Raw genomic sequence first — 20,342 nt, 5'->3', positions numbered from 1 at the left:
TATTATTAGGATTGCATGATATGTTGGTATCGGTATCAGCCGATTTTTAACATATCAGTATCGGTCCAATAAAAAAAATTTAACTTAGAAAAAAACTGGGCCTGTGTGAAGAACAGATACTTGTTTTGATCTGTTTCTGGTTATATATTTTTTTCAAAGGTGTTGAAACAGTACTGAAATATATTGGTAAATATGGTAAATATTAATATTGGATATCAATGTAAGCTCAAATTTTTGTATTATGCATCCCTAATTATTCTATTACTCAAGACGACAATATTGTTCATTGCAGTAATTTCTGGGACAATTATCGTACCAGTTGTTATGGTAACAGGCCTGGTTTCAGGTTTTAAAAAGTATTTGTCACTAGTGGTCCGCGGGCGCCCCCTAGTGGGCTGACAGGTACTGCATGTTAACAGTTTATTTGCCATGTCAGCTCAAAGTGCTACGCTACAGCTAGCTTACCAAAGGATTGTGTTTAAAACTAATAATTGATAAATAACTGAAGGCCAGGTCACTAAAAAGAAAACCTGAAAGTTTGCAGAACTTTTGTTTTTGAACATTATTACGATGCATAGCATGCCACAGGAATGCAGATCTAGGTCTGTGACTTTGCTGAATGCGATACGATGGTGACGGTGTGTGAACAGTGCTGCGCCCCACGCTGCATCTTAACACCTAAAATAAAGTTATTTACATTGGGCTATCTTCTGTCTGAAAGAAAATGTTTGTGCTTATTGTGTTTCAAAATTACAAGCAGCCCTAAAATGTTAATGCACACAACACTTGGTAGTAAAAAACATTTTTGATTTCCGTGCGTTTCATGTAAATAACTCAAAACGCCACAGGTCAACTTGTTCATGGTTTTATTGTGGCCATTCACATTTGCAAAAAATGCCACCTTTTCACTTCAGGAGGAACAAAGAAAATGAGTTAAGAGACGAATTATTTCATTTCAGGTTGTATATATTTAGATGTTTTGTTATTGTGGGGTAATGTAAAGTTGGGCGGTTCATGAGTGTTTGATAAACTCGTCTAAACTTCCAAAATATCCATTCAGTCACCTGAATATTAAAAACACAGCATTTATTATAGCGCTTAAAACGTTAAATGTTGCATTCAGATGACTCTCTTTCCTGTGTTTTGGAAATTTGACAGCCATTTTTCTCGTCTTGGTTTGCATCTGTTGCTATGGTTCTGTCGGTCCGACATGCAAGGCTATTTCTATGGACACAGATCAGGAGGACACAGGCAGTGTAGGTGGGAGACATCAGCAGGTTTCTGCGTTAGATCGAACAAAGACGCCGAGGGAGGAAAAGGAGGATTAGGAAGATTTTAAACAGAGAGAAGCAGGAGCCGGAAACAGATGGAATGTGAGAGTGAGAGACTGAAGTGTTTTCAAAGTGAGACGCAGTTTGGCTTTAATGCAAATTTACCTTTTAACACAGAAAGTTGGGATTTAGATAACAAGGCTGTTTTTACTGCATCATGTAATTATCTAAAAACCCGACTTGGTGTAAATAAATAAAACAGAATTAGGTATTTTGTGAAGAATTAACTGATGCCACTTGGAGGTGCAGATTCACAAATATCACTGTCATCAATAAGAAAAAGTAAACAAATGAGTCAAACCAAATGCAGCATTTGCATTAATTCGTTAAATTGTGAAGAGGAGCCGGCGGACGGCGCCGACCTCGTTCAAATGTGGTCTGGGTCGCATATGGTGGCTTCTCTTTTAGCGGCCTGAACACAAATGTGCTCTGGACTTTATTCAGCCGTCGCCCACGCATCTGCTGTGCCTCCGCTGACTAACCGGCAAAGTTTTAGACAAGATTTGTCCAGAAATGTTTTTAAAAATGTGTGAAACAGAGCTTGAGTCAGTTACACAATTTATTCGCTTTCCATTTAGTCGGCAGACTCTTTAGTTCAAACATGATCGATTGCAGTTTTATTGTTAACAAAACTATATAAGTTCACAGGAGTTTTAAAACAATATTTTGGTTAAATACTTTATTTATATTTTATGCTTCTCCTACTGTTTTGTCAAAAGCCGTTTTATTTTGGTATGTTACCTAGATGTGGCATTTATTACACACCACAAAAACATTATAAAACTCCAATGTAATAAAATAAATACAAAGGTTTTATTTTGTGTCTTACGTGTTTTTAAAAAGCCTGAATGTCAAATATAATCAGACAAGAAATAATCAAAAATAGAAATAGATTCTATTAACTTTTTAAAACCCCACGTAAAACGCAACAAGGCAATAGATACAACATATCCATTGTACATATTATTTTTTGGGTTATTTGATTATATTTTAAGTTAATAAAATAATCAAATTAGTTAATTGTGTTTAAAATAGATCAAAGGAGCATTTTTGGAAACATTTAAATATCTACAAACCCTGAAAACTCTACCAGTAGACATCCTCATCATCACAACAAAAAAACTCATTTTTAAAAATATTTTTAACTTTTTTTGAAAAAAAATTTTTTTAGCAGGATTATAATACTGTAAAACTGATTGTTTTAACTTGTGGTGAAACTGCTAGTTTGAACATTAGTATAAGAAGGCAGAATTGAACCAAAAACCAGAAAGATTAAAAATTGTATATTGAAGTAAAGCAGGAGTGTCAGCCATTTTTGTTTTGGGCCAAATCAGGATCATCAATGCTCTTAAAGGGCCGGTTGTACCAGAATGTATCAATAAAACCTGTTCACAAACTGTTAAAATATCAATGAATTCTCAAAATTAAATATTATCAAACATCTTTTCAGTCCTTCCAGGATTCTGTGATTTTTTGCAATAAAAATCAAAGTGTTTGTGATACTAATTTGGAAATATTTGCTTTTTTTATGACAGTAAACGCGACTTTTTATTACTTGCTTTATAGATCATGGACTATAATCTGACATCAATTAAAGCTGAGGCAGTTGTTTAGTACAAGTAAGAATGTTTTTGACCATTTTTGTGAAAAATTTGCAATAAACTCTCAATTATGTTTTAGCGCAAAAAAGTGCAGGGATTTGTTGATTTTGTGTGAATTTGCACAATAATTCTGAAGAAACTGGAGGGACTGGTTGATATAATTTGGCAGTAAACAGAAAAAAATTGCATCGATTTGATTGATAACATAAAATATAATCACACATTTAGCCTAGAATTTGGAGGGCCACATAAAAAGCTACGGAGGGCCAGATTTAGCCCACAGGCCTCGAGTTTGACATGTGGCGTAAAGTGCTGATGTTGATGTCATTGATTATGTTGACTGGTTTAAGCAGTATTATTGGTAAATTAAACCAATCAAAAACATCAGTAAACGAGATATTTAATCGTTCATGATTATTGGCACCTTTGGATTTCCATCATGGTGATTTAAATTCATGTAGCTGCTAATGAAAGTCCTGCAACAGTAGTGAAGAAATGCGTTGTTAATATGTAAAGGAAAACATAAGGTAGGGTTCTGAAATCAAGAATTACTGACGTTAAAGATATTTTTTCACCAAAGATCGTTTACAACGTCTCTGACTTTTATTCTCTTTTCTTCATATAAATGTATTTCCAAAATGAACAGAGGATAATTTAAAGGCCTTGATTTACATTTATTTGATCAGCAGTGGAGCTCTGGAGTCAAAAACATCAGATCCTTATCATTTCACATCCTTAACTTTTTATTATTATTCTCTCTTATATCATCTGTTACATAATGAAGCCAGGTTTGGAGGAATGCAGCTATCAGGTGACTCATGTTCTCTCTCAAACTCATGTCTCTGCCTATATCTGAATGTAAAATGAAACTTTTTAGAAACATAAACCTGCTGGAGAAGAAAAATGACTTTGTGAGCTGATGGTCGGATTTTTTCCAAATAAAAGAATATGAGATAAACGGTGCAGATTAATACCAGCTGTAATTTTAGCCGCTGTCCAAAGTTCACTGAATATTCAATCAAACTCATTATGTGACGTCATAGTTTTATGTTTTACAGTGGTTCACCACAGAGTGGGAGTGATTGTGGAGCACGTATGTCAAAGTCGAGGCCCGTGGGGAAAATCCGGTCCACTGTAGCTTTTTATGTGGCCCTCTAGACTTTAAACACTAAGTGTGATTAAATATTATATTATCTATCAAATCAATGTAGTTTTTATCTGTTTACTGCCAAATCATGTCAATCAGTCCCTACAGTTTCTTGAGAATTATCGTGGAAATTCATGCAAAATCAACAAATTGTGCTAAAATCTGGGAGTTTATTGGAGATTTTTCTCAAAAATTGTCAAAAATCTTCTTACTTTCTTACTAACAGTTTCCTCGGCTTTAATTAATGTCAGATTATAGTCCATGGTTTATACAGAGAGTATTAAAAAGTCGCATTTACCATCATAAATAAGCGCAAATATTGGAAATATTACCAGATTAGTGACGACACACTTTGATTTTTATTGCAAAAATTCACAAAGAGAATCACAAAATCCTGAAAATATGTTCAATAATAATATTTAATTGTAAGAATTCATTGATATTTTAACAGTTTGTGGACAGGTTTTATCAATACATTTTGGCACAACCGGCCCTTTGCTTTAAAAGTAATTTTTACCCGAATAATGCAAAGCTGGCCATTTTAATGTACTTTTAATGCAAGTTTTAGTGCAACTTTGCATTTAAAGTGTCATTATTTACTGAATGACACTTCATGACAACAGTCATAGACATTCATGAAGACTCCTTCATGTTCATAACAGGTATTAAGTTTATGACAGTATTATCCATCACATGTTACCATTCAGTCTTCTGAAAACTGCTTTTTCTGGTTACTGATGATTTATTAGATCTGAAATAAGCGTAAAATTCTGACTCCAGCCTTTTGTAACCTCTAGGCTTCATTATGTTAAAGTGTGATAACCAAGCATCGAGGTTCTTTAGGTTCTAGTTAGTTGTTTTGCAAAGACCAACGCCTGCTTTCATGTTATCACAGATCCCGCTTTTCACTGAATATTGTTATCTGTTGACGTCTGATCAGCTTAAGATACCATCTGGGGCTAAAATCGATTTCACTTCCACCCCAGGCAGGATTTATGTGGCAAGACCTGAAAAGATCAGCTATTATTGCTGATATCAATCACGCTCATGGTCAAACATAAAGGCATCCGTCGCTGAGCCTTCACTTCAAGCTGACATTCACATTTCCTTCTCTTATCCATCTGCGTCACAGTCGCTGTGTTCTCTGAAACGCCAGCCGGACTCGGTCTGACGGACACAAAAAGCCCTCCTGTAGCTGCGGCGGGTTTACCTCACTCACTTTTCATACAGCCAAGATATCAAGGACAACTGCAGATGGTGCCGATGAAGGCCGAGTGTAAAGCAGGAGAGTAAAGTGAGCAGCAGCGTCTGACGGCGTACATCGTCTCCCGCTGACTGTCCGTCTGCGTATGGCAGGCTCAATTAAAAATAGACATAAGACATCAACATCAGCACTTTAATAAGAAGGAGATCTAACAAAAATAAAACATGAGCTTCCAGGCTGCTGGTTGTGTCCCATATTTCCTCTGAAAACCAGAAACAGCATTCAACTGTTTGAGAAAACTACAGCTCAGATAATGAAATCAAAATCCTGGTGCATACTTTTATTCTTAATAGGGCGGCCTTCGAAATAATTTTATGTTGCGTCCAGCCGATGTTAAAAAAAATGGTGTGAATCAAAAGATTCTGACGCAGGTCATCACTTCTTGTAATTCTTTTTAGTGAATTAGTTGACGATTATTAACATAATTATCAAGTAATTCAGTATATATACTGTATATATATATATATATATATATATATATATATATATATATACATATTTTCCAAGTAAAAAAAAAGTAACTTCCTGTTCTGAGGGGGCGGGGCTTAGATGACGTTGGACTATGACGACAGGATCGTCAGGGATCCAACCAGGATCACTCATACTAAGCTTGGTGCCAGTTGACCTTTTTATGTGAACGTTATAGCGTTTCGTTTGTTTTGGCGAGTACGCCAAGTTCGCCGCTCTGCCACGCCCCATGAACATATACGAAAAGTCCATTTTTTTTTTGATAACTTTTAACCCCCATGCCTTAACTGCATTCTGACCAAGAATGAAGCCGATAGGTCAAAATCCCTAGGAGGAGTTTGTTAAAGTTCAACGTGAGTAAAAGTGAAAAATTGCCAAAATTTGACCTTTGACCCAAAATGGCCACCTCCCTGTACCTCCAAGAGACTTTTTTTCTTGATTTGGGGGGATCTACCTACGTACCGAGTTTCAGATCTCTATGACCTACGGTTTCTCCCATCTCACGTTAGGGGGCGCTGTAGAGCAGTTTAGCCACGCCCACTTGCGACTCCACCGGACTCCGAAGATTTTCCTCGGGGAAACAATTTTGGGTCAGGTTTGTTGAGTTTTTGAATGATAAAGCCTCTAAAAGGCCACGTAAAGTGGAGCGCATTGGTTGTTTTGACCTCCGTCATGGCGGAGCGGGCCGAGTTTCTAAGAGTGTGACGTCGCGTGCAAAGGATCAACACTTAACCTTGTCATTTTTCTTACAGTTCTTCTGTTTTCTCAAATTTGTAGGCGGTTGGGTTTTTTTTTTGACGTGTCCCAGTTTTGTTGTCTGTTTTCTTTAATAGCTAAAATGTTTCTGTTCTTCTACCTCAAAGAAAAGGGCCGACTTACTGTTACCTCTCTGTTTTGCATTTAAGAATTTTTAGCTTGCTTTTTGAACAAAGGCAGCCTTTCATCATGTTGTGTAAAAATACCCACAGGCGGCCTTTTATTCCATCCAAAGTGACATCCTTCTGCAGCGCTGCGGAGATAACCACATGCACGAAGCGGGCAGAGTGGTGCTTCACACCTGACACTGTGTCCCTGTTGTGCTGGATGTTGTGATTTAACTCTGAGCTTTCTGCTGCAGCGTTGTGCCTCGTTCAACACCACAAGTTTTCTCTTTTATTTATTTTTTTTATGAGTTTTAGCACCCTGATTCTGTTTATTAATAACACATTCTCGGTGTCTGTGGAGTGTTGCACACCAGAGCTATTGCTGTTAATGTTGTGAAAAGTTGGTGCTGCTGTAGCTCTCCAACAGTTCACACAAAGATGCTGATTGACTTCCAAAACATTTTCAGATATTATTGCAGCAAAGTGACGGATCAGTTGAAACAGATGCTCATGAAGTTATTTCTGTTTGTCTTCCAGGGGATTCGTTCACTCAGTTCCGGTTTGCAGAAGAGAAGGACTGGGAGATGGATCCATTCGCAGCCAATCAGGTCAAACTCTGCTTTCACTTTCATTAACCTAAATCAGGGGTGTTCAAACTGTGGCCCGGGGGCCATTTGTGGCACTTGGACTGATTTTGTACGGCCCCCAATTACGATTCAAAAATGCTACAAATTTGACCCATATTTGCAGATGGAGAGTTTCAATTAGTAAACGGGGTAAAATTATTACTGACATAATTTTCTTATAAAGTATTTGCCTTTTCATAACCGAGCTTTAAGAAAAAGTACAACCACGTTTATCCAGAGACTTTGATGCACCACTTGCGTAAAATCAGATTTTATGCTTTGTTAAATTAGGTTAAATGTATTCCTATGTGATTTATTTTTCTCATATGGACCTATTTGTGTCTTTAATAAAGTTAATGAATGATGGCAAGCGTTTTGAAAGAATGTGAACCAAATCCTGTTACTACTGAAAATAAATTTCAGTAGTAACAGAATAATAATTCAGTCGAGCCCAAAAGAAATTGATGATTAGATCTTCATATACCTCAAAACTGCAAAATCTGCCACCGCATATGAGGGCCGTTGTTGAGGAAAATAAAATGTTTTGTAAATTTCTGCCAAAAAACGTGGAAATTTTGGATGTTTGAAATTCAGAAATTTCCAAGTTTTTTCTAGAAAATTTCTGAGATCAATCACGAGATTTACTCTGCCTTTTAACTTTTGTTAAAGTCCCTTCCAAGTTTTGGATCTACAGTAAATATCCAAATCAAAAGAATTTTAAATAAAAATCGGGGTACTTTTATGTTGGGCTTTTTTGAGTCTAGAATTTCGGCTCACATGTGAAAAGGTTTGGACACTTCTGTCCTGAACCAATTCTAAATCTCAGTCAAGATCACCATGATATAGACTTTGAAAAGCTCTGGAATAATCTAGCTGCTCAAAATCTGTCTCTGTATGGCCGAACGCTGAGATTAACCAACACTAGTTTTGGTGAAAAGCCACATGGACGTTTACCGAGAGTAAAAATAAATACATTTCCTTGAAGAAGCAGGCTTTCATGACGTACAAAGTTGAAATTATCTAGAAATCATCTCAAAGGTTTTCTTGAAAAATAACTTTGTTTGAAGGAAAACACAGCTTCCTCCTCGATTTAAAAACCCAGATCATGAAACTGCCACCGCCGTGTTTCAGCCTGGATGTGGTGATGCAGTGTTGATATTACATCCTGTCAGAATAACATGAGATCTTCCCTTTGTTCCCATGCTGAAGATTTTACCTGAGCAGTAAATCTGAGTATTATTGTCTAAATTCACATAAGCATGGAAAATGAATAAAACAATGTTGCAGTTAAAAGAAATTACCATTAAAGTCTCATAATTACATCAAATTTAGTAATTTTTAAAAAATAAATATTATTATTTATATTACCGATAGCAGCTAATTTTGATCAACATCTAGTTCAACAAATATGAAATATGAAATATGAAAAATATTTTATGAAATAAGTTGTTTTTAATATTTTTCATTTATACTTAATGCCTATTATGAATCCAAAGCTTTAAGCAATAAACTGTCAGTTGTTTCTAATAATCGTTTATTGCCTAATGTAAAGTCGTTACAACTTCGAAGTTTTTAAGCTAACATGATTTTTGTTTTATGGCTGCTTTGAATCTTTTCCTTTCAGAGGCGTTTGATTCTGATCATTTTCTCCGTTTTCTTTATTTTTTAATCGTCAGGTGTCGGCGGTGCTTTTGGACCTCCCTGCTCTCGCCCAGAGTCTCCAACAAGTTCCTCTCCACCGGAGACTGAATCTAGAAGCTGAACTGGTTCAGGTTGGAGCTTCTTCTTACGTCTCAGGTGGAATTGAAGTGGCAGAAATAAAGTTGTGGCGTAAAAGAAAATTAGGTTATCACTTAAAGATATTTCTGTCTTTTGGATTTTAAAACAAGTGTATAAAGAGAATTATCTGGAAATAACCTTTAAGAAATGCTGCTTCTAAGACGTTTTTCTTTTTTTTTAGCTATCGTTAGCGTAGCTCTGTAAGAACATGGTGTACAGTTACTATTTGCTTTTAACTGTGTCTGTAACTTTAGAAAGGTTGAAAATGACTTCCAGTTATCTGATCTGTGTTTTTAAATATTTATTTTATTTATTTACTCTTGGGCTCTTCATGTTTCAGGTCTCGACACCAGTAGAGCTGCCAGCTGTGAGCCTCGCACCTAAACAGGAAGTACCCAAATTTCCTCCTCCGTCTGCTGCCTTTAAAGGCCTCAGCACCAGTCAGAAACCAGCGGTGGGCTTAAACTCCCAGGTTTCCTCTGTGGCTGTTAAACCTGAGGAGGAGGAGGAGGAGGAGGATGAAGAGCTGGATGAGCTACTTGGTTTACAGAAACCCGGTTCAGATGACGCAGGACATCAGCTGATCTGCAGTCCAAACGAGGAGAGACGATCGCCAGAGAAAGGCGAGTTTTATTATCATCTGTTCTGCAGGTTGATGAAAAATGAAAAACCTTTTGGAAAATAATTTACACCAATTTTTAAAAAATGTTGATTTTGGGTTTTTCATGGTGGAGAGGGATTCTTGAAACTTACAGAAGAGAAGAGTATGTTTGCTAATCTTGTTCATATGCAGTTGAAATATGTTGAGCAGAATTATCAACAAGTCGTATCAAAACAGTAAATATGCTGACGCTTCACATGGTAACATTATGAGAACTATTATTATTAGAAAAATAAATATTTAGAGGGCAGAGCATTACAACTTAAAAATAAAGTCAGATTTTTATTTTGCTAGTTCACTTTTTCTGAAAAAGAAATTATGTAAATTATTTACAAAAAATTTAGTTTATTTGAATCATAAACCTAATCATATTAGGGCCAGACTACAAGATGTTTTTGTTTCCAAGAAAAAAGCCATTATTGTGGTTAATTCTTTGTAATAGACACTGTTGTTTGCATAATTGTACTGATGACTTTTTAGCATATCAGCATAATTTAAAAAAAAAAATTATTTGTAAAAATTGATGAGATGAACTTTCTTAATTTTAAAATTTAAATTATTCCCATAATTTAAAAAAAATTAAATTTACTTAGCCCTGATATTATGTCGCAGAGTAAACATGAATTCAAAGTCCAAATAATAAGAAGCTGAAAAACAAGATGGCGGCTCTGGCTGTGCTGTCAAAGTTTAACTTAAATATTCAAAAACCAAAAATAGATTTATCGCCCAGCCCTTTATATGTAATAAGGTAACTGAGATGCTTTAATCTTGTGTGGATTCAAGCTTCCTTCTACCTTAATATTTACTTTTAAAGGATTTGAAGAAGCGGCATCGGAAGAAAAAGCTTTAGATGAGGATGTTGCCCCTCCAAAGCCTGCGGAGGTCAAAGAGTCGATCACTGAGGAGGACCTGGAGGACTGGCTGGACAGCATGATCTCCTGACCATGAAGAAGATGCACGATTTAATGACCGGAGGTAAAACTGGGCCATCTGCTGAGAAGTTTGCAGAAATGTGTTGCGTTTCTTTGGCTGGAGACAGACGGCATGTTTCCGAAGTCAGAGGGTGTAGAGAGGACAGAGCATCCCAACCTTTGATGCAATGTGTGTTCAGTACCGTACGTTTCTCTGCTCCTCTGCCAGAGACTGATGGTCAAACAGGCTACAGATGACACAATATATCATATTGCATCAGTTTATTATTTTCCTCCTACATACGTACAAATGGCCGCACAGTTTCAGCCAATAAATCATTGAACCGAGTTTCATAACTCTCCTCTGCTGTGGGGTTCGTCTACTGTGGAGAAGAAGTGCAGGGTGGGCAGGACACCACAGTGTAGGAACACAACCAAACTAAGCAACATTTACACAAGAAATGTCTAGATTTTATACAACAATTTTTTTTTTGTTAATTTAAAAGCCAAAAAACCGATGTGATTAAGACCAGAACTAGAGCACTGCTTGTGTTAAGAGGAACAAAGATTCGTTTTTGCATAGTTAATTTTTCCAAAGGCACGTCGGTACTTGTTAAATACCTAACAGAGTCGTCTCTGGTCCTGACGGAACCACGTTCGTTTCGTTACACGCTTGAGCCAGCGTTGAAAAGGCAAATCAATCAGCTCTGATCCATTCCAGGAGCAAACATCCACTCAGGTTCGTGGTGACGAGAAATTGTGCATTTACAGACATTCAGTCATCATGCTGTAACCCTTAGCCGTGTTTCAGATGTCTACACACAACACATGGTGGGTTTAAGCAAGTGGGAAAGGCAATGTGATTCAGAATCAAAACAAAGAGATTTGCATAAATCAGCCGTCGTGACAGGAAGTACAAGAAACTTGATGCACAAATCCGGAGCGTCCAGTGAGCGGTAGAATTCAAAATGCGTTCAGGTTCTGGTAACAGGGCGACGTGGAGTAGGGGAGGGGCGTTTGGGGCGGCGCCGGCGGTGGCCGCCCCCTCCTAACCCAGCTGGTCCTCGTATTGCTTACGGAAGCAGTCTCCGGCAGGGAAGAAGTCCCAGCATCTCTCCTGGTACATCTTCCACACGTACGACTCCTGGAAGAGGAAATGGGAAACGTTAGTGATGGGGAAACGAGGCGTCATGAAGCGTTTCGACCCCAAACTGCATTGATACTGTGTCACTGAACACTGACACCTGCTGGACATTAAAAATCCCTACAGGCAAATGTAGTTGACAAATCTTATTGTATAGACTAGGTCATCAAATCAGTCTAAGTCATTGTATTTTATTGCATATTATATATTGTATTAAGTCATCTTCAGTTAAATTCAAAATACAGTTTATATTCTTTGTCAATAAATAATGTGAACATGTAACAAGTGAACATATTTGCTTGTGAACAGTTTTTTCTCTCACAAATTTTCATTAAAAAAAATACGTTTTTCCAACATTTTGAAATTTAGTCTGTTAAGCTTTTTTGACACAACTTCTCCTGCTGTAGAAAAATGAAGTAAATAATACATTTACATGAAATAATTTATAAAAAGCAACTGAGTAATTTGTAGAATATACCTGAGTTTATCCCAGGTGTATCCTTCATTCTGATGCCTAACCTTATAATGCCTCAGCATCGCAGAGGTGGATTTATTTAAATAAGTTCTGTCAAACATATGCAACACTTAACCTGCAGAACATAATATGAAAGTAAAATAAGAGTCAATTTCAGCTGAATTTGGATTCAGAAGTAGAAACTGAAAAGAACTGATAACCAATGTCTTATTTTCTGATGTAAGATCAAAATGGTCCCAAACTATGAAACCTTTTGCTCCATAGTTAACGCTGTACAGTAAAGGATCAAGAATTATTTTGGCAAATGCATCCAGTTGGGATGAAAACTTCAGGAAGGCGAGAAACACGTCTGATCAGACCAGTGGTGTCCAAACTTTCACAAAAGTTTGACTTTTTTATCTTATCTGATCAATACCATATTTTCCGGCACATTAAGCAAAACAAAACAGGTCAGTCAAAGCACAGTGCGTACACTGTAAAAACACAAAATCTTACCAAGTATTTCTGGTCTATTTTAGTGTTTCTCCAGGTCCCTAACCGCCCCGTCAAAGAATTTGTAGGCTACTTTGCACTGAATAACATTTTATTATTAATATTACTATTGTTGCTGTTTTAATTTTTATGGTTGTTTCTGTAATTATCAAAAATTATTTCCCAGAGAACAAAAAGAAAGAGTGGAAAAAAGTATCCTTGTTCTGTGCCATTTTCTGATGTTAGTTGTTAAATATTGCACAAAACGACCAGATAAAAGACGTACAACCTGCCAATAACTGCATCTACATTAATTATAGCTTCTGCTCTTCTCTGTATTTACTTTAGTTTCTTAGTTTATTCTTGCATTTTGTTATCCACCTAATTTGATACTCATATTGATTTTTCACTGTTTGCCGTCGGATTCTCTGATCCTGATTCACATTGTGATGGAAATATTACAATAAGGTCACATCTGCTAGTTATGTTATATAAATGATTGTGAACTCTCACCAAAATAACTGTTTGGGTTACATGTAGAAGGTTGGAAGTTGTTTTTCTACAGCTGCATCAGAACCAGACTGTCTCGCCCCTTGTTGTTAAATCTTTATCCTTGGTATAAAACTCATGTGTTTCTCTGCATGACAGCTTTTCATCCAGACTTGTTTCATTACTGATTGTCCTACAAGCTCTCTGTATTGTGCATAGGCCTGTCACGATAGCAAATTTTGCTGAGCGATTAATTGTCTCGAAAAATTATTGCGATAAACGATAATATTGTTTGAAGACCCTTTTACATTGATTTAATGGAAATGACGTCATAATGCATGTGATTTCCTGCCAAAGATAGATACACTTTATTTTCAAAAGAATATTTAACACTGGAGCTGATAAACAAAATAAACAAAACAACCAAAAACAAAATGGATTCTCAGTCTCCATTAACAAAAAATGTACTTGATAAAAACTAAACAACATAAAGCCAAAGTGGAAATAAATACTGCATTCAACCAAAAGAGTGCAGATTATGAAGTCTGTATATTATGTTGCCCTTCAGTAATAATTAGATTTAAATAGAGAAAATGGGCACATCGACTACCTGATGCAATAGTTCACACTACACGATTTTTTGCTCCTATTTTCCCTTTAAGACAATCTTAAAACGTTGGTCTTTCTAAGATTGTGTGGTGTGTTACGGTAGAGCATCGTTGCCGCTACGATCCAAATCAGGGGTTTTCCCCGACTAGGAGCTTTAGCTCCACCTGTTGAATGTGACAGGTAGCCAATCAGAAAGCGAGGATTCTCCTCCGTGTTTTCTGAGGGGAAATTACGGAGGGGAATCCCAAACAGCTGACACAGCGCAACCCGAAGTCCAGCCGATGTGGAAACAACATTAATGTTTATTCAACACGCAAAGAATATAGAAATGACAAGAGGTGGAGTTGGAGCGAAATTGCTACCGCAGTTGATAAACCCGGTAACCTTTCAGCTGTTCTTCTTTAACGTGACGTAAATAAGTTATAATGATTTTCATTCAGGCAGGACTTTACGCTGACACTAGCTACATGCATTGCAGGTAGATTGCAGTAAAGCATTGATTAATACCTGGTTTTAAAATTAGTTCACTGAACTTGCAGCCATTATTTTGTGCCCATTGTTGGACACCACACGGCAGGAACGAACCCGATCGAACAGTTATACCAAGGATTTCTGTCGGCTAATGTTTGGTCTGTCAGGTTTTGAAAATGGGCCGACAATCGGCCGACAGCTCTAAGATCGTGTGCTGGGCTTTACACTAAGGAAATTAGAAAGGAGGGTCAGTGGAGAGCACCGGAGTTGAGCCTTTTTTCATTCGGTGTCATCAACAGAAAGAGAAAAAGGACGGAAGAGAAGATAATGCCGATAATTGAAATGACGTCGATAGTTTTAATTTATCGTACGATTAATTGATTTATTGTTTATCGCGACAGGCCTAATTGTGCACAATATATGAATAAACCTGATTGAGTGATTTTACCTGAACAGTGCTTGGAAATTTTCCACAACAACATCTAGTTTGTCGCTCAGTTCTACGTCCCGGTTTTCCTGTTTATTTATTTGTCGCTTATTTATTTATTTTTTACCCTCTATGGTGCGGAGCGGTCGGGGAGCGCATCGATGGAGAAAAACAGACTGACGTAAACCTTTTAAAACAACGGAAAAAATCCCCGTATTCTGATGATTAAAATTCAAAAGTGCTGGTACTACCGTTTCATACCGGATCACTTACAGCGCCTATGTTAACTCTATAAAATGAACGCTCTCTGCCACGGTATCACCACAGACAGAGTGGAGGGATTTCTTTATTTAAACGGGGAAATGTTTCTGAGGGATCCACAGTGAGGGGATTGTGATTTTAGTCATTACATGTTTATAAGAGCGACATTCTGTTGTCCTACCATGGAAGCGGCCGAGCAGGCAGCATCCAGACGAACATTAAAACACTTTAATATACGTTGCTGCTTTGACATGATCACAGCACTGCTGAAACATATGTACAAAAATCCTCAATAAAACATAAAATATTTGAAAATGAGACACCAGACAAGTGAATCTGTCTGGTGTGACGCTGAACTGACGCGGTGAAGCTACCAGTAGCAGGAGAACGGAGCTGCGGCAAGAAGCCAACAGAAACACTGAAGAGAAGGAGAGCTGCCATCGATACAGTTACAGCCAAGGATGTTTTAATGTTGCACAATACAGTTTTAGCAAGTTGCTCAAAGTCTAAAGCTGCTATTGTTGTGCATTTAAGGTGTAAAGTTGACCTTGGAGCCAACGCCCCCCAAAGGAATCTCAGCGCCCCCCTCTTGTAAAATTTTCCACCAGCGCTGTCCTCAGAACGCCCCCAGGGGGCGGTACTGCTCCCGTTAAGAAACGGTACCGCTCCCGTTAAGAACCGCTAGTCTAGTTTCTAGTGCCAATGTCTTACTTCACTTGAAATAAGATAAAACTAACTTAAAAGTAGCTTTGTAGCTACAAATAGAGGCTAGTTCCATTGGCAGATTATTTAACTTATAACAAGACATTTTTCCCAAATGATGTTCAATAATATTATTTAATTTTAATAATTGATTGATATTTTAACAGTTTGTGAACAGGTTTTATCAATACATTCTGGCACAACCGGCCCTTTAAGAGCATTTATCTGGATTTAGCCCAAAACAAAAATGTCCAAACTGCATCCTGTTGTTGAGGGCCACAAACGGCCCCCTAACCACATTTTGGACTCCGCTGGCTTAGTCTAAGTAGCTGCATTTCCATTGAATTTACAATTGTACAAAATGGGATTATGAACATAAAAAGAAACACTTATTTCACAGGCCTGATCAACAAACCTGTAGGTCTGTTTTCTATAAATCTCTGAATTAGTTTTTTAGAAACTTCATATCAAATAAAAACAACTTAAATCTCCAGTGCACCGAAATTGTCAAAGCGAGCCCACGCGTTGCTTCATTCCCCTGCAACATTTCAGCCCACTTGAAATGTTGCATAAGTAAAAACCTGAAACCGGAGCTTTGCTGTCTTATTGTGCAGAGGCACCAACAGACACGGAGATTTCCACGTACCTGACCCGTGTGTTCAGTCTCATCCTTGTTGATTAGGTACATCAGGAAGAACCTGCACAAAGGAGGGCAGGAGTTATTTAAAATATTCATATTTTAGAGTTTAAGTGTGTTGCTGCACTTACAGGTAGTTGGCCAGGTTGTGCTCTTGTAGGGTGTGAGTTTCAAACCCGTGAGGCGTTCGATCAAAGTAGTCGTTCCCAATGCCGCAGATGAAGCATTTGGTCTGACAGAAGTAATTGAGAATTACATATTTGGATTTTAGAAACTGTTAGAACTTTAAAGTGCATTTATATATATATTCTCTGTATCCCTACTTTTATTTTGTGAGTACTGAGCAATATATTAATCGCATGAGCATGCTAATTTCCATTACAATATTTTTTGAAATGCAGTTTTGCTTACTGAGATGTCATGACCCATTTTAATCATGGTTTTGGTTTTAAATGGTTTTAAAATATCTCCCAGTTCCAGTACTAAGTGTTCTTAGCCATTATTATATTACTTGAAAATGGTCCCAAAACTGTATTGTCTTGTTTATCGCAATAATTACTGGGGCAATTTATCATCTAGAAACAAGAAAAATGGAAAAGTATTCATTTAGATCATACACCAAATTTTTCTGTTTTATCTCTAATCAACAGAGTTTCTCCCAGAAAACTTGCTACGCCTGAGGCGCTACGGCAGTAATCCTTCCAGCCGGCCGCTATGTTTTTGAGTTAAGTTGACAGGAAATTTGAAAATATCACTTGATAGTTTGCGGTATTGGGAGGCTGGAAAATTAACACCTAAAGTCTTTAAAAAGGCAATAATTTAAAAAACCTAAAATAAATAAACAATGTTAAGCCTGGTGGCCCACCAGGCTTATAACACACTGTGGGAAAGTCTATGTTTCAGTTTCTCAAACTGCATTTTTTCCCCCACAAATATTTTAGAAATGCAGAACCAAAAACTTGTGAATGAGACTGTAATCAAAAATTTAAAAATCTGATTACATCAGTTAAAATTTTAAATTTTTTTCCAAAGTAAAAAAATCTAATAAACACAAATTCAGTTGTTTTTTTTAAATAAAACAGTTTGTCTTACCTAAACACAATCAAAATTCATAACTCCTAAACCTACACACTATTGGCTGCCGTTTTGCACACCAGAAAATCCAGGAGTGTCATTAATTTTTTTCGGGCTCCCAAGAAACAAGGAAGACTGTCGATGCTAGCTTTGGTTTCAGTGCCAAGATGGCTTCCACTTTGAGCTATTAAAACACGCAGTTATGAGCATTTTTAAAGGGGGTTTCAAGGTTTCACAGGTTAGACGTGAGTCTTACCTCCATGTCCTCCTTAACCTGCTCCTGCTGGTCTCTCAGCTCCCCGAAGGCGTCGATGATCAAACCTGTGGCAGGTTGGGGAGTTCTGAACAGTCAGGAAGTACTTCTGGATCTGCTCTGACTGGGAGTAAATATTTACCCTGAATGATGGCTAGCAGGATGACGATGACGAAGAAGAAGAAGGTGATGTCAAACAGGATGCGGTAGAGTTCGTAGGGATCTCCGGCCGGGTCCTCCAACTCGTCTCCAATGCCTCCGCCGGCTCTCACGCCCACATACATGTGGAACAAGTAGCACTAAAGCCAATTAAAGGACAAAATCATTGAAACTTTCATTATTTTGTTGAAGACTGCTTTACGTTTATGTCATTAATAAATGTTAAGCGCGATTGCGTTGGAAACTGTCAAGGCCGTGAAGAATATTCTAAAGGAATTAAAAGTTTAAGAAACGTTCTTTCTGCTTAGTCTGGTAGTTGTGTCTTCATGCCGCGATCAAGGCCAACAGGACTTGATCGTCATCGGTTCAGAATAAAAGCCAGAGGAATCTCTTTCAGCTACAAACAACGTGAAGTTATTTTCCAATTTCATGCCTTTTCTTTGTTCTAAACAAACAGAGGTTAGACGTACCGTCATCATGTCGTCACACTTCATGTCGGGCTCGTCTTCGTCCTCGCTCTTATTGTAGAACTTTCTGAAGAAGTTGAAGGCCACCACAGTGTAGAGGTAGACGACCACGGCCAGCAGACCGACGGTCAGCACAAGCTGAGGGAAACGGAAACCATTAAGCTTCGCTTTCCTTCCTTTACCTCCAGTCAAAGTTACAAATATTCTGTCCAGGAGTGACGCTGAAAAACTACTTCACACATTCCAGGCTGGACTATTGTAGCTGTTTACTAACAGGAAGTTCACAAAACTCAATTAAGATCAAAAAGAGAGATCATATTTCTCCTGTTTCTGCTCCCCGTCAAAACCAGAATACAATTTAAGATTCTCCCTTTTATCCAAACACCGCCTAAGCCTACATCGCAGTGGACTTCAATGAAGTCTTTTACCCACAATTCATTGCTGCATGTGACGTTTTGAATTAAAATGTAAAGTATTTAAAGAATATTTCCTTTCTTTGTATTCGACAAGTCAAAACGGAACACATTTGAACAGCCAAATATCTTTTGCAACAACTTTTGGAAAGCAAAATAAACGCATACTGTACATTTAAAATGAAACTGCCTTCCGGAGTGATGTTAAGAGAGGAAATCTAAGAAATCCTGGGCATAACTTTAGTTTGTTCATGTTGATACTTCTGCTTCCCAGCAGAAGTATTACTAAATACTAAATGTTGGCTCCAGCGATGCCCCTCCACCCTGAAGCTTTTTATAAATATTATAAACATTATCCATGATATAGAGATGTGGATGTTTTCAATACGTCTCCATAAGAAGGAAGGAGAGAGACTTTGGGAAAAATGGGATTGTTTTATAGCCAAAGACTTGCAGCAGTTAATTGTTGATTCCTGAACTTTTTTGCTCCTCCGGTTGACTTTAACCGAGTATTTTTCTGTTGCTTCCCTTAGCCCTCATGTTTTGGTGCATTTTGCATAAAAATAAAGTTTAAAAACGTAAATAAAATCTTACTGCCACCTTTATGTGCACTTTGAGTCCACACTTGTGAAGCAGACACCATGAAAGTCTTAAGACTTTTCCAGAATAAACTGACCAATTCTCTCACTCTGCTACTTTTTCCTACTACTCTCCAATGTTTCGTTTTTCATCCGTGATTGCTGCAACTCAACACAGACTGCTGGGTTTCCTCGGATTAAAAACTTCTTAACCAAACCGAATTATAAACTGACTGTAATGTTTACTAACCGGGTTTAATTTGGGTTACATTTAGTTAACCTTTATTTTTGAAACCACGTTTCTAAAATGAATTTTTTTTATTTACAAAATGAATTGACACTTTGTAAATAAACAGAACTGAATGTTTCCTGTGTCACTGTTTTCAATATTTTCTCTACAGTTTATTATTCCTCAGGTGTGAATTTATGAACCTCAGCTGATCAACTTCATCTTAAGAATTTTATTTATGTAATATAGATTATTTGTTCTTCTTTATTTGCTCTTTAGCACAGTATATTGAACAGGCACATGAACATGAACATGAATTTATTAACACATTTTTGAGTCATTAAGTAATATATTTCCTTAAATTGAGATAAGGGGTTGGATTGAGTCTTCACTTCTTTCCAAACAGAAAAGTGGTGGCAAACAAATTATTTTTGTTCCTTGTAATGCATGCATATGTTTTCTCCGTCTTACTGATTGCTTGTTTTTAAAAACCTGTTTGAAGAATAGTCTGCATTTTATAATCCATCCAAATTATGAAGTTGTTTTTTGTTTTGTTTTTCCAGTCGCTAATTTATCTAGACAACACACATGCATCTGTGTTTGTTAATTTCAATAAAGAGTTTGAGATGTTCCACTGTAAATGTTACGAAAACGCCTAATTTTCTTATTTTGAACCTGGATTAATAATAAAAGTAAATCATATTTAATTCCATCCAGCTGCATTGGTTTAGCGACATTCTGGATGCTCTACAAGTCTTAAATCTTCAATAAATCAAATTACTTTATTCTTTTTAATCATGTCATTTTGTTCTTTTAGTTAAGATCTTACAGA

The 20,342-nt window shown here is 37.1% G+C and overlaps 2 protein-coding genes across 8 annotated transcripts in view; one reads left to right on the top strand and one right to left on the bottom strand.

Annotated features, from left to right (window-relative positions):
- Positions 1–20,342, top strand: part of aven (apoptosis, caspase activation inhibitor) — a 57,210-nt gene that overhangs the window by 36,668 nt on the left and 200 nt on the right. For 3 of the 4 annotated variants that reach the window (XM_028040623.1, XM_028040621.1, XM_028040619.1), the window contains 4 exons: positions 7,212–7,282; positions 8,977–9,072; positions 9,420–9,702; positions 10,555–10,715. In XM_028040623.1, the coding sequence (XP_027896424.1) occupies positions 7,212–7,282; positions 8,977–9,072; positions 9,420–9,702; positions 10,555–10,682 (578 nt within the window). In that variant the 3' untranslated portion in view covers positions 10,683–10,715. Of the gene's footprint in view, positions 1–7,211; positions 7,283–8,976; positions 9,073–9,419; positions 9,703–10,554; positions 11,218–20,342 lie in introns of those variants that run through there. The other variant, XM_028040620.1, reaches the window with a different exon arrangement.
- ryr3 (ryanodine receptor 3) overlaps positions 10,919–20,342 on the bottom strand; it is a 138,575-nt gene continuing 129,151 nt past the window's right edge. For all 4 annotated transcript variants that reach the window (XM_028040613.1, XM_028040615.1, XM_028040614.1 and 1 more), the window contains 6 exons: positions 18,294–18,428; positions 17,807–17,963; positions 17,668–17,732; positions 16,469–16,569; positions 16,347–16,398; positions 10,919–11,795 (listed from right to left, as the gene is read on the bottom strand). In XM_028040613.1, the coding sequence (XP_027896414.1) occupies positions 11,700–11,795; positions 16,347–16,398; positions 16,469–16,569; positions 17,668–17,732; positions 17,807–17,963; positions 18,294–18,428 (606 nt within the window). In that variant the 3' untranslated portion in view covers positions 10,919–11,699. The remainder of the gene's footprint in view (positions 11,796–16,346; positions 16,399–16,468; positions 16,570–17,667; positions 17,733–17,806; positions 17,964–18,293; positions 18,429–20,342) is intronic.

The sequence above is a fragment of the Xiphophorus couchianus genome, chromosome 15 (assembly GCF_001444195.1).
Source record: "Xiphophorus couchianus chromosome 15, X_couchianus-1.0, whole genome shotgun sequence".
Lineage (NCBI taxonomy): Eukaryota > Metazoa > Chordata > Actinopteri > Cyprinodontiformes > Poeciliidae > Xiphophorus > Xiphophorus couchianus.
This window is presented reverse-complemented; position numbering and strand designations above follow the sequence as displayed.